This window comes from Pyrenophora tritici-repentis, chromosome 4 (assembly GCF_003171515.1).
Source record: "Pyrenophora tritici-repentis strain M4 chromosome 4, whole genome shotgun sequence".
In the NCBI taxonomy this organism is placed as follows: Eukaryota; Fungi; Ascomycota; class Dothideomycetes; order Pleosporales; family Pleosporaceae; genus Pyrenophora; species Pyrenophora tritici-repentis.
Window position 1 is genome coordinate 253,612 of NC_089393.1, and position 13,719 is coordinate 267,330.

Sequence of the window (13,719 nt, forward strand, 5' to 3'; positions counted from 1 at the left end):
GGATAGAAAGATGTAATAGAATAGCGACTGGTATGTTACTATGAGACTTCTGCATACTTGGACCTACGTCCTGCAAGCGCTATTTGAGAAGGGTGTAATATAAGTTTATTAGAATGGTGTTGTTATGCTGTATATAAGCAATGCTCTGATCTTACTCTCTCCTTAGAAACTAACACGTGCTCAGTACCTTAATCTATATCAGCATACTTTAGGCTATAGATTCAACATAAAATCTGGCTATAGCTGTGAAGGTCGTCCGAAGATGATCTTGGGTTGGTTCTCGGGGATGGAGTGATGCGATGGACACGAGGTTGTATAGCACGATTGGTAGATCGATGTAATATACGGGGAGTTGAGAATCAAGTACTAATCCTTAGATTTCGAAGTTGAACACAATGAACCGTAAGGGCTCATTGCCTACTGTTATATAATAAGCGTGCCCTCCATTGTGGCCTTTCCCTCCATGGAGGTCGCACCCTCCGTGGAGGTCATGCCCTCCATGGCGGTCATGCCAAGGTTGGAGGGCAGGTCACGTGACTGCGCGGCACAAGCTTACCCGCTGTGCCCCGCCTTCAACGTTGTCCTGCCGTTGTTGCTTGTCCTTCTCCTTGCAATCGTAACACTACCTCCCCCTTCCAGCGTATCGTCCCTGATACGTAGATTATCCGTGCCGTGGGGTCGCATAAGAGGTCCTGTGTATAAATACTCGTGGTGGGTCGTCTTGTTTTCTGAATCCTTACAGCCTCCCTGACCATGCCTAAAGAACCGAGGACCCGTGCGTCTCGCAAGAAGACAACCACCGAAGAGCGTTACGAACGCCTCCGTCGTGTCGAGCTTTCTGGACGAGAAATGCCGTTTCGCTGTGAGCGTTGCGAAAAGAATAACCTGCGGTGTTTTGTGGATACGGTGTCTGGTCGTTGTGCGGGTTGCATCTCAGCGCGATGCGACTGTGAGTTGTTTGTTCCTGAAGAGGAGTGGGAAAAGGTGGAACAAGAAAAGCGCGATAAGGAGCTCGCGTTGCTACGTTTGGAAGAAGAGGTTGCCCGGGCTCGTCGTGAGCTGGCTGAGATAAGAAATCGTGAGCTGGCGTTTGCTCGTCGCGATCGAAAATTGTTGGATGCCTCGGAGCGGGCTCAGTCGTCGGAAAGTGGCAGTACTGTCGCCGCGTCTTCTTCTATCGGTTCTACCGCTGATCCGGGCTGGTCACAGGCCAACAACCTTCTTGATCCTTCGCTTGATCAAATTCTTAATGACTTCTTCCTTGAGGCCTCTGCCTCTGATCTCGATCCGTTTTCCTCGGCTGGTTCTTCTGGTATTGCGCCAGGAGTTGCCGACAGTTTGTGAGATTGGTATCTGGTTCCCATGTATTTTCGCTGTCTGGGTATCCTAACCATTTGACTAGGTATTCCATGCCGTTGTCCACAACTCGATGTGTGACAATGTTCTCGACTTCAAATTCGTTTTCTTCTTCCGTTTCGTAGTGGAAGGTTTTCTGTAATGGCGTGTCTGGGTGTGCTGGTTCCAAGAGGCTTACGTGGAACCTAGGATGTATTCTAGCGTCTGGTGGAAGGTCAAGTGTGTATGTAACTGGCCCTTTCCGGTTAAGAATCAAAAATGGTCCGACTTTGACGTTGTCGAGTCCTTTGCTTGGTCGCTTCGTGCGAAGATTCTTTGTGCGTAGATAAACTTTATCCCCCCTCTTTAGCTGAGGTGCCATTTTTCGTTTCTTGTTGACATATGAAATGCTTTGACGTTGTGCTGTCTCGAGTTTGCTCTGTAGCAACTCATGTACTGCCTTCAGCTCCTCGGCTGTGGCGATAGCTGCTTTCCGTTTTCTGACTTGGAAGTGTGCGTGTAAAGAGATTTGGGTGTCTCCCGTGGTTTGCATAGAACGGAGTCTGTCCCGTAGACTCTGAAAGCTTGTTATTGTATGCCATTTGTGCCATTGGCAGAAGCGAAACCCAGTTGGTTTGCTGATGGTTGACGTATATCCTGAGATATGCTTTCATGGTTCTGTTCGTTCTTTCTGTCTGTCCGTCCGTCTGCGGATGAAACGCTGTTGATAGCTTGCGTTTTGTACCAATTGCGGCCAAAAGTGTCGTCCAAAAGTTTGAAGTGAAGAGCTTGTCTCTGTCGCTTATGATTGACTTTGGTATGCCGTGATGTCTGATGATTCGATCGTTGATGATGTGAGCCAGATGTACTGCCGTGAAATCGTTTCTGAACGGGATGTACTCTGCTTGCTTGGTGAATCGATCGATTACAACGAGTATTGCGTTGTATCCTGTGTTTGTCGCTGGGTCTCTTGAGACTGGTAGACCTGTGACAAAGTCCATAGAGATGTCTGCCCAAGGTTCCGTGGGTAGTTCTAGTGCTTGCATCTCACCGTAAGGTGCATGCGTGTCGTGTTTGTTCTTCTGACAGTCTGCACATTTTGTGATGAATGAGGTAACCTTTTCCTTCATTCCTGGGAACTCGTAGTTGCGTCTGATGAGTTCCATTGTTCTGGTAATGCCCGGGTGACCGTGTACAGGGTCGTCGTGGTGTTGTTGAATAATTGCCTCTTGCAATTCTTCCGGTACATTGTTTCCGATGTGGAGGATGGCGTTCAGCGTTTTTGTTGGTCCTAGCGATCCGTCCTTGTTAACCTTGAGTATCGCGGTGTCGATGACTTCCTTGGTGCCTGCGATATCTGGTCTTCGGCTGAGAGCGTCTGCTCTGCCGTTCTCTTTTCCTGGTGTATACACAATCTTGAACTTGTATTGTCCGAGTAGTTCTGACCATCTTACTTGTCTGCGGTTGAGTACTTTGGTGGTCGTAAAGTTCACTAGATTTTTGTGATCTACATAAACTTTCCATAGCTTGTACAATACAACCTCAGTCAATCCTCAACTTCTTCCCTATGCGTACGGTTCACCCACTCCAACACTCCAGTGTTGTAAGCATGCGACAATAGCTAGTAGCTCCTTGTCGTGAACGTCGTATCGTTCTTCTGGTCCTGAGAATTTGCGAGAGTAGTAGGCGATGGGGTGCCATTTGCCTTCGTGCAATTGACTTGCGCATCCGCCTAGCGCGAGATCCGATGCGTCGGTCTCAAAGCGTAATGGGTGTCCTGCTTGGAATATTCGAAAGCATGGTGGTTCTATGCTTGCTTTCTTAAGCGTTTGGAATGCGTTTTCTGCTTCCTTGCTCCACTTAAAGGGTACGTCCTTTCTTGTGAGTTTTGTCAAAGGGATGGCGATGTCTGAGAAGTCCTTGATGAACTGTCGGTTGAAGTTCAAGAATCCTAAGAAGGACTGTATCTGTACAACTGTTGTCGGTGTTGGCCAATCCTTGATAACCTGAATCTTTTCTTCGCTCATTTGTACTCCGTCCGCTCCTACTACATAGCCTAAGAAGTTGACCTTAGTCTTGTGAAATTCACACTTCTCTGGTTTGAGTCGGAGGTTGAACTGCTCAAGGGCCCTTAGTACCGTCTTGACATGTTCAACATGGTCCTCTAAAGTCTCGGAGTAGACGAGAATGTCGTCTAGGTAAGCTATGACAAAGATGTCTAGATGTGCTCTCAACACGTTGTTGATGAGTTCCTGAAATGTGGCTGGGGCATTCGTGAGCCCAAACGGCATAACTGTGTATTCGTAGTGTCCGTATCTTGATCGGAACGCCGTTTTCCGCTCCTCACCTTTCGCTATGCGAATCAGGTGGTATCCATCTCGAAGATCTAATGCTGTAAAGATCTTTGCGCGAGATAATCGATCCCGTAGTTCTGTAATGTTCGGTAAGGGGTATCGATTCTTGATTGTGATGTCGTTGAGCTTGCGATAGTCTACACATAGTCGTAGTTTTCCGTCTTTCTTCGGGACAAACATGATTGGATATCCTGCTGGTGACTGCGATGGTCGGATATATTTCTTTGCTAGACTTGTCTTGATGTAGTCGCGTAACGTGCTCAATTCTTTTTCCGATAGTCCGTATATTGGGCCGAAAGTCGGTTTCTTTCCTTCCTGTAGGACAATCTTGTGGTCCCAGGGTTGGTGCTTTGGCAATGCTTGTTCATCTGCCACTTCCCGGAATAGATGTTCGAATTCTTTGTATTCTTCGGGAATCTCAGGAGTTGCGCGTTTCTCCAAAACTCTAGTCTGTCGACCCGGTGGCTCCGTTCCGGCGTCTGCTGAGTCGGACCCTTGTTTCTTAAGGCCGTCCTTTGTCGAGGCTCGCTTTTTCTTTGCGATGTTATTCAGTTTCCTCTCATCTACCATCGTACTCTGACAATGCGTAGGCTGGCTTGTGGTTGCGTCCGTTCCACAGCACTCAAATGAGAACGTCTTCGACTTCCAGTCGATCCGTGGGTTGTGTTCTCGTAACCAGGGAAGTCCTAATATGATGTCGTGGGTAGCTAGTCCGAAGACATCTAGGTCTATCTTCTCTTGGTGTCCTTGGATGTTGAGCGTCACTTGTCTGACCTCATGGGTGATCTCTTGTTCACCTGGCATTGGCTCTCCGTTGGCCACATGTAGTGGGTAAGCTTCTTGTTTCCGTAGTGGCTTCAGTCCGGCTGAAGACGCTGCGTGCGCTGAAACGTAGTTGGCTTGTGATCCCGAATCTACTAATGCCTTCATCCACCTCCCTTCAAGCTTCACCTGGAGCTTGATGAGGTCTAAGGAGTTTACTGAGTTAATCTCCTTGCCGGGCCGTTCTGGGCCGGGCGCTGGTCTAAAAAAGCCTGATTTCCAAATCCATGGAATCCTTTGGCTATCGCATGAAGGTCGCATTCTTTGCTAAGGCACGTTTGCCAGTTGGGTTGTTGACATTCCCAAGCGTCTCCTTCATCGTATTCTTTTAGCCATACTGTTTGCATCTGATCAATTTCTTCGGGGTTGTCGTGACCTGGGAAGTATGTTTTTTCCCTTTTGTCCCATAGGTGTATTGGGCATAGGTCGTTTTTGCAGTCGAAGAATTGCCACTTGCAGCGGTACGATCGTTTGGTTTCTTCTGGGAACCATCCTGATCCGGACTTATCCGAGTAGTGTACTCTGCAATGGTCGTGAATGCATGTGACCCATGATAACTTCTCATGTTCTGGGTTCCTAGGGTCCATCCAGTAGTCGTATTCCTTTGATCTACTGATGTCCTTGGCCTTTCTCTTGTGGCCGTGTTGGAAGGTCTTCCAATCGTTCCTGGTCTGGCAGAGTTCGTCGTAGATCTCTTGCTTCTCTTCTTCCGAGATTGGCAACGTTGGTTCTTCCCATGATCGGATTGCGTCTTCGATCCAGCTTAGTTCCCATGTTGTTGGTAGGAACTCCAATATTTCGGTTGAAACGTTTTCCTTGTTTCGTTGTACTTCTAGTGACAATCGGTAGAAGTCCTGTCGCATAGCAGCCATGATGCTAGGTTCCTCGTAGGCGTACTCGATATCAGCCTTGTTGAGGTGTCGTAGTAGCTGGTTGATCTGTCCTGCGAGCTTGTAGAACTCTTCTTCCTGTACATAAGGTGTGGATGGCCTGTTGACTTCTTCGAATGTGGCCATCTTGCCGAATTTGGTCTGGTCGATTTCCGTAGCCTCTAAGTTCTTGGACTCATCTTCGAGCATATCGTACTCCGAAGTGGGCTCTTCTTCTGAGTCTGATTCCACGAGTGTGAGGTTATCCAATCCCAAAACGCTTTCCTGCGTGTTGATTTCGATGGTTGGTTTGGATATGACATTCCATGTCTCGTGTCGCTCAGTGGGTACTGCTTTGTGGATAACGTTGAGTTGTCTAACCACTTTGTTCTTGCTGTGGCAGTCCCTAGCCATGTGACCTTTCTTGTCACAATTATAACAAGTGATCTCCTTCTTGTTATATGGCTTCTTCTTGTCATTCCTTCCGAAACTCTTGCCTTTGTTGATGTTGTCCAGTTGCATTGCATCAGGGTCATGCCAGTTGTTACCGGCGGAGGGTACAACACCTCCGGGTGTCATCCGATATCCTGGTTTCTTCTTGAAGAATCGTCCCTTTGTGCGTTGCACTGACTGGTTGGCTCTAACCGGTCGGATTTCCTGCTGCAATTCGTAGAGTGCGTTGTCGATACGAATTGATTCTCGGATGAGATCCTGTAGGTTGTTGATTGCGACGCCGCTTCGCATAAGCTCTTCTTTGACTCTTTCCTTGAGTCCTTGTCTGTACATAACCCTTAATGCCTTGTCGTCCCAGTCGGTCTTCAGGGCGTGTCCCTGGAAGACACTGGCGTAGTCGGCGACTGATTGGGTTTGTTTGAGCTGTTGGATTGCACGATCTGCCTTGGATTCTTCGTTGATGACTCCGAATTGCTGTCTAAGCTTGTCTTTGAAGGTTGGGTGGTCTTCAAACATTCGTTCAATATCGTCGTCGTCATCGTTGTCGTCCATGTATTTGTTGAGGTAAGGCTTGATCCAGGTGGCGGCAGTTCCTCGCATGTAACTTGCCATGAGCAGTCCACGATCAGTAGGGTCGACCTTCTCATCTTCAAACCTGAAGAAGAGATCGAACTGGAGAATCCAGTCTTCGAGCTTGTGTCGATCGCCGTGAAATAGATCGGGTCTGGCCACCTTGGTGCGGCTTGACGAAGTTTCGTTAGGTGTGTTCATCGGGGTGTCACTCATCTTGAGGGTGTTCAAAGTGTGAAGGTCGTCCGAAGATGATCTTGGGTTGGTTCTCGGGATGGAGTGATGCGATGGACACGAGGTTGTATAGCACGATTGGTAGATCGATGTAATATACGGGGAGTTGAGAATCAAGTACTAATCCTTAGATTTCGAAGTTGAACACAATGAACCGTAAGGGCTCATTGCCTACTGTTATATAATAAGCGTGCCCTCCATTGTGGCCTTTCCCTCCATGGAGGTCGCACCCTCCGTGGAGGTCATGCCCTCCATGGCGGTCATGCCAAGGTTGGAGGGCAGGTCACGTGACTGCGCGGCACAAGCTTACCCGCTGTGCCCCGCCTTCAACGTTGTCCTGCCGTTGTTGCTTGTCCTTCTCCTTGCAATCGTAACAATAGCTCTAGCAGTCTAATCATATATAATTCCTCCATTTCCAAGGATTATATATCTGCTCCGCGAAACTTTCTACTACCCATCTACCCCAGCAGCAACCCCCCCCCCTAAAACACAGCCTCGTTTATACAAAAACCCGGTCGCGGGATTAGCACCTCACCCACTTCCTAACTGTTGATACGGCAAAGGTGAGGTTGAATCAAGTAACGGTCGTTGCAACGAGTTGAAGTAGATGGTTATGATTGATTGGAGGAGGTGGGCTGCAGCTCGCGTACGAACTGAATCCCACCCCACGGCACGGGCCACGCACGTAGTCACGTGCTCGCCACGTACGTACGGTGGCTCGAAACTAAGAGCAACCAACACTAACACTGTTACTACAACAAAACCACTGCGTTATAAAAAGAACTCCTACCACGAAGGATCCTTAATTACTTACATTCCTCCTTTCTTCACAAAACCGCTTCCCTCCATCCGCATCTCAACTCAAACCTAAGGATTTATACTCAAACCCCTATCCCCAACCTTTATAGCCGCAGCAGCAGCCCAAGTTGGTGGAAAATGCAGCTGCCAGCTGTGTGTTTGGGGGTTAGGTCAGGACTAAGATGAGGATTTTGTAGCCAAGTAGGACATAATCAACGTAGCACTCAGCAGCGAACATAATATCAAAAAAACCATAACACATCTGCATTGGGTAACCGCATCATAAAAGTGGACTACACCTATTTCTATAACCAAAACGGGTAAAAAAATTCCTTTTCCCGAACACCATTCAAGATGACAGAACGCTATCATTATATATATGAAAGAAAAGGCCATTAAAAGTGACAAATAGCCAAAACGCCTGCAGATGCGCGCTGTTTGCATGTAAACCAGACTTTCTCTCACCATCTTGTGATGGCATCGGCCGACACTAAAAGGAAATCATTTGTAGCTTATAGCATTAGCGCCACGGTAATCGTGACGATGAAGCCAAAGTATGCGGCACTGGGTTGAAGTAGCATGTTGCCCAGTGATTTGGTACCACAGCACTTGCGGTTGTATGTGACGTTGTTGGCGCGCGCGGCGACTTCGAAGACGGAGCCCTCGAAGGAACCGTCGTCGTAGAAGTCGACGAGGAGGAAGTTCGGGGGACGGTCCCAGTTGCCTGTGAGATTTTGTTAGAAATTTTGTTTCGAAAAAAAGGGGTGTCTAAATGAAGGGGAAAGACATACTGATGCATGTGTTTGTCATAAGACCCAGACTACCAGTTCCGTTTAGTCCGTTGGTCTGGTTGATCTGAGCGACGTTGGGGACTAGAAGGTTCAGGCCAGCGAAAGCGATTTGAGCGTTCAGGTTGTGGTTCGCCATGTACATAATCTCCCTCATCTTGTTTTCTGACATGCCCTCCGGTCTGCCAAGCGTGCAGGGGAACTGAACGTCAGTAGGCGAGAAGGGCGTCTCCCACATGTTGTAGAACTCCCACAGCATGTACGGCACTGCCTCGGTATCAAAGTTGTAGTCGATAAAGGTGATGACGCGGTCGTTGTTCAGAATCAGCTCGGCAAGTGTGGGCCAGTCATTCAGTTCCATGGCGGTCTTGGGTGGTTGGTAGACGTATTTGAGGAGACCGGAGTTTTTGACAGGTTCGGCGAAGTTGACTGAAGTGACGAGGGGTTTGCCGCTGCCGTCCATTTTATCCCAATCCGAGTTTCCAAAAATAATGGTGATGACGTCGAAAGGATGGGCTTCCACCCATTCTGTAACTTCACGGAGGTAATCTTCGACGGTACCAGCATTGAGCAGGTCGCACGAGGTATGGCAGAAGTACAGCGTGCCATTGACATAGTGAGCAGATCCTTGTAGCACGCGGATTCCATCATTGAGTTGTTGTGTTACGCTGTACTCTTGGTTGCGCGCAATGTTATTCTTTCGCGTGTACGGCGAGTTGTGGGCGGCTACTTCAGTGATGTTAGAGTACTTGCGAGTGCAAAACTCGAGGTAGTTGTTGCACGGTTGTGTGTTTGATGGAAGAGCTGGGGCCGTTTCGGTACCAGTTGGTGTCGTCATGGTCTTGTTGCTACCTCCGATCTTGGTGACAGGGTCCTCGGTGCTTGTGACGGAAGCAGTTGCATTTGACGACATTCGGCTACCACTCGATGCCGATGCATAAGACGAAGTTATTGTTGCGAATGTGCTGCCCTCAAAATCCGAGGGTACAGTTGGCTTGGGCGCATTGTCGTTGGAGAAACTTCGTAGCGATCCAGTTAAAGTGATGACGGACGCTGACCCGGAGCTGCTCTGGCCTGCGGCGAGGCCCGTAAGCCATACGAGGGAGAGTATTGCCGTCTTCATGATCGTCACAGGGATACAATGTTCTGTCAGCCTTGCGTCCGGATGCTGCGTTCACGAAGCGGGATCCTGGATCGACTTTGTGGTTCCAACACGAGCGACAGTGAAAAGCGTGCAGTCGACGAAGAATGGCGAGTGAACGTGCTAGCGAGTTTCGTAGCCGTTTGAGCCGATTAGGGGGCGAATCAAATATATTGGCTACGACGTGGCACAACCGTATGCAGAAACAAACATGAACAGTGTAGAAGAGAAAGATGTGGTAAAGGCAAGCAATGTCAAGCACTGCGTATCGAAAAGGAAAAGCACAGCCACTGTTGAGGCTTCGAGAAGGGTGAGGCATTGTTTTCCAAGGCCCGAACGGGCCTTTCGAAACATCCTAGTTAACCATGACATCATCTTTGACGTTAAGCTTTTCGGCCCTTTTCTCTCACCCAACGATCTGCAATAGTCGCGCAACCAATGTAGCGCGACACGTCATGCAAAAGAGGCTGGAACCACGAGGCTGTTGGCCTAACACTAGCTAGCACGCCCATCGCACATATCACGAGCCGCCAGCAGTAGTGAAGGCTCTTTGACAAGACTCGTGGTGCCGTTTCTTGCGGTGTGATGTGGCTATGCTATAGGTACTAGGTCCGTTGCTAGGACGACATTGGTATAAGAAACGCGTGTAAAGGGCCTTCCAAGGATATGCAGACTATGCAAATGCAAATTACGATTGTCTGATATTTGTCGATATCTTCAGCTTCAGCCACTCAATCATTGCAGAACGGCCGTTTTAAGAACCAGACCCTCAAGAAGAAAAGAAATCCTCAATCCTGCTTTTGCCTTTCAACGCCTTGATTTCACTCTCCAAAACATCGATTCGATAGTTCTTGAACGCCTTCTCAATCCTCTGCCTGCTCTCTGGGTTCTTTGTGATCGTCCGCGAAGCACTGGCCGTGCCCGTCAATAGACCCAATTCGCCGCCCAAAAACAGTCCGCCGATGGTGAAGAAGAAGTATGTTGCCGCATCACCCCAGCGCGAAGGGCCAGAAATATGCGCTGAGATGTCGGGAATAGGCTCCGTGCGCCCGTCTGCGAAACGGACCTCTACGGGCTTCTCCACGGCTCGGAAGGCCCTGAAATAGGCCAGGCGCATGTTACGCAGCTTGAATGCTGTGTAGATGCCCAGCCCCATTCCAACTGCTGATGCGAAGCCGGCGTGTCTCGACACTTTTCCAGCTGCACTCTTCAGGATATCGCGATCTTCCTGATTCAAGCTACACACCATTAGCAGGTGCGAGATAAAGTCTCTGCAATCAATCGCAACTTACTCATGTTGGAAATGTTCTTCGGCAAGTTTACGGAGGTCCTTGGACCGTCGGTCACGGAACGCTGCTAGTGACTCGGCCATGTTATAATTTGCGTGTGGTCTTGGATGAAATCAATTGATCAAGCTGTGTAGTTACGAGACAGCAGCTGTCAGGTACTAGGGCGGTATTTAACTTTGACAGTTACCCGTATTTCGTTCATGATGATTCTAGTCGCTGCCATGACATCATGCGGAGATCACGGAACCTAACCACACTGAGAGTATACACACACGAGCACATGCAAGTATATCAAAAATCCAGTCGCTAGGGGTGATTGGCAGACGATTCTTTTTTCATTTGGGTCCGAGACCAAAGCTATGCTAGCAATTGTTTCAAACGAAGACTGCCACCTGTGTTATGCTCCCATCAACGCCATGCTCAGAAGAGCCCATAAACGCCATTGTGCGTGTTAAGGCGCCCAGAGTAGAAGCAAGCATGGATATACACTCATCCATGAAAAAATCATGACGATGAACAGCAAGACACTCTACAGCTTGGGCTTGACCTCGGGTTCCGCAGCGCTCGCCTCCTTGTTCAGAGTGACGTTTCCTGTGCCAGCACCTTCGCCAAAGAAAATCACCTCGACAGTCAGGTCGTCCCTGTACCGTCGCGAGAAAGGGCTCGGGAGGGTAAGGAGGGCACTTAGTTGATCCTGATCCTTTCCTCCGAGCGCGTTGCGAACAAGATGGGTTGCTGCGTTTTTGTCTTCTACTACGAAGCGCTCGTTCAAGCTTGTCTTTGTACCCCATTGTTGCTGACGGATCGGCGCTCGCTGTCCTTCTCCGCTCTCGCCTGTCTTTTGCTCTACAGGGAGTTGCTTCTGAGTGGACCACCAGCTTGTGAGCCAGGAGTGCGTTTGTGAGCCTTGGCTACCGGGATTGCCCTGAGCATCAAGCCACTGGCCTACTAAGCCTACGACCTCTTCGTTAGTGAGCATCTCCCACAAGCCATCCGTAGCCATGACGACAAAGTCACCCTTCTCGGGCTCCACTTTGGTCGTAGTGATGACGGGCTCGGCAGTAACGTAAGGAGGGGTCTTGAGTAGTGATGACGGTGTCCGCGCAAAGTAGGACTTCTTTAGTTCAGCATTGGTTTCGAGCGACCATTTGTAGTATGCGTCACCAAAAGCACGAGATGGCTCTAGTCCGCCCAGAATGCGGCCATTCCTGACTACATTGGGTTCACCCGGGTGCTCTTTGCGAAGTCGCTCCGCCTCGCTTGTTGTTCCACCAGTCTGATCTTCTGACAGAGGAGTCACTGTCCATTTGCCGTTGGGGCCTCGCCGACCAAGGATGGCGCGAGAGTCACCAGTGCAGGCCACGCGAAGTAGCTTCGATCGGCTGTCGTAGAAAGATAGGAGTGCGCATGAACCAGAGAGGGCGGGTGCAAGGAGCTCAGCAGCCGCCACCTTGGATTGTGCCTTTCGCACCTTTTTAACAGACTCGTGCACGATTTCGTTATCTAGCTTAGTGAAGCCTGTCTTGATTGCTCTATCGATGGCGTCAGGGGTCGGGAATTGCAGCTTGGGGTCTTCGACGGCAGATTTGTAGGTCGTGTTGAGCTCGCGAGCTACATAGGAGATGAGCGTTTGGCGGAGTTTGGCAGACGTGACCCAGCCGCTGTACACGTTAGCAGTGGCTCATCACTCAAAGAAGCCCAAGTGTCTTCACATACCTGTGTCCGTCGAAAACACCCCAGAACATCCAATCGCTCGCCGTGGCACCATTGTCGGTAGCCGCCAGATTCGATGGCACCTCGATAATCTTCTCTGCGTGATCGTCTTCTATTGGATCATTGCTTGGGCCTGACTATGTTAGCCAGAAAGCACTTGGTAGTCTCCAAGACATGCTGTGAGGGTGCATATCATGGATGGTAAAACGTGTTGTAGTAGGCAAAGACTACCTACACTGTACCACATCGTAGCGCACCACGCCTTGTCCCCGTCCAACAAGCCATGACTCCTCATTCTTCCTCAGCTTAGCCGTGGCTTGGTCCGGATCCAGCATCTCGAGAACCTTCCTGCCGTAATCATCCGTCTCTTTGGAGATGGGACCACTTCCGGTAATGGTTCCAGTATATAGCTCGCTAGGGCCAACGACCAGGGCTTTCCTAGTGGGCTCCTCGCTCAGAGCGCTGGACAGATTCCTGGCTTGGTCGGCGGGAGAGTGGGTATGACCTGTCGTGCGGTTACCGTTGTAAGCGTAGAAGGCACCGGAAGCGACGGCGGCAGCTACCAGCGCACCTGTAAGAGCACGGAACTGCATCGACGACGCGAGGACGATGGAGGGTGCGCGCTGGCGCAGGTGGTGATGAGTCCGGATCGTTAGTCCATTGCTCGGCGCAAAGCCGCCGACACGGCCGCGAGTGAGCTTTCGCAAGCACGGTCGACGCGCAGAGCGGAGCACTTGAAAGGCAGCCCGCATCTGGCAGGTGGAGTGAATGATCGTGGGGTGATGTCGCTTGGGTCCGGCCGTGGTTTCATGCGAGGCTTGCTTAACGAACGCCTAAGTTAGTGTGGGGTCCATCCAGTCAGACCCTGTAGTATAAAATCGACACACGACAACGACGTCATAACTTCAACACCACCACCCATTTTCCAGCTCATCGACTTCTCCCGCACGTCGACATGTCTTCACGAGCATTGCGGAGGGCGCAAAAGGAGCTGGAAGAGAAACAAATCCAGGAAAGACTTGCACAGGACCAAGAAGATGAGGAAGAGTCGGAACCCGAGGAGGCCCCAAACACAAAGGCGAAACCCAGTTTGTTCGCTCTGTTAGGAGACAGTGGCGGTGTTGAAGATGAGGATGAGGACGAGGACGAGCCACAGGGAGATCGTGGGCCAAGCGCAGATGCTTCCGACGATCACGCACACGTTACGTCAAAACCTTCAAAGAAGAGTAAGAAGAAGAAAAAGAAGGCAAAGAACAAGGGAAAGGAAAAGGCTACAGACACTGCTGAAAGTGCTGCTGTGGCCAAGGGTCGATCAGATCTTGATGAAATTGATCAGGCACTTCTTGCCCTCAA

General features: G+C 49.8%; 5 protein-coding genes across 5 annotated transcripts; 1 reads left to right on the top strand and 4 right to left on the bottom strand.

Moving 5' to 3' along the window:
• Positions 1–753: 753 nt before the first annotated feature.
• PtrM4_088590 (uncharacterized protein) lies at positions 754–1,344 on the top strand (the record flags this gene model as incomplete). Its single annotated transcript, XM_066106848.1, has 1 exon — positions 754–1,344. One exon carries the CDS (start codon positions 754–756, stop codon positions 1,342–1,344), a length of 591 nt encoding a protein of 196 aa, XP_065962516.1.
• A 440-nt stretch (positions 1,345–1,784) lies between these two features.
• On the bottom strand, positions 1,785–6,619 carry PtrM4_088600 (uncharacterized protein; the record flags this gene model as incomplete). The annotated part of the gene is made up of 4 exons (XM_066106849.1): positions 1,785–2,793; positions 2,911–4,708; positions 4,810–6,339; positions 6,439–6,619. 4 exons carry the CDS (start codon positions 6,617–6,619, stop codon positions 1,785–1,787), a joined length of 4,518 nt encoding a protein of 1,505 aa, XP_065962517.1.
• A 1,328-nt stretch (positions 6,620–7,947) lies between these two features.
• On the bottom strand, positions 7,948–9,346 carry PtrM4_088610 (Herpes-BLLF1 domain containing protein; the record flags this gene model as incomplete). The annotated part of the gene is made up of 2 exons (XM_001934679.2): positions 7,948–8,159; positions 8,227–9,346. The coding sequence occupies 2 exons, from the start codon at positions 9,344–9,346 to the stop codon at positions 7,948–7,950; spliced, it is 1,332 nt and encodes a 443-aa protein (XP_001934714.2).
• A 787-nt stretch (positions 9,347–10,133) lies between these two features.
• Positions 10,134–10,736, bottom strand: PtrM4_088620 (uncharacterized protein; the record flags this gene model as incomplete). Its single annotated transcript, XM_001934678.2, has 2 exons — positions 10,134–10,602; positions 10,657–10,736. 2 exons carry the CDS (start codon positions 10,734–10,736, stop codon positions 10,134–10,136), a joined length of 549 nt encoding a protein of 182 aa, XP_001934713.1.
• Positions 10,737–11,182: 446 nt separating this feature from the next.
• Positions 11,183–13,118, bottom strand: PtrM4_088630 (uncharacterized protein; the record flags this gene model as incomplete). The annotated part of the gene is made up of 3 exons (XM_001934677.2): positions 11,183–12,314; positions 12,370–12,499; positions 12,602–13,118. The coding sequence occupies 3 exons, from the start codon at positions 13,116–13,118 to the stop codon at positions 11,183–11,185; spliced, it is 1,779 nt and encodes a 592-aa protein (XP_001934712.2).
• Positions 13,119–13,719: the final 601 nt, after the last annotated feature.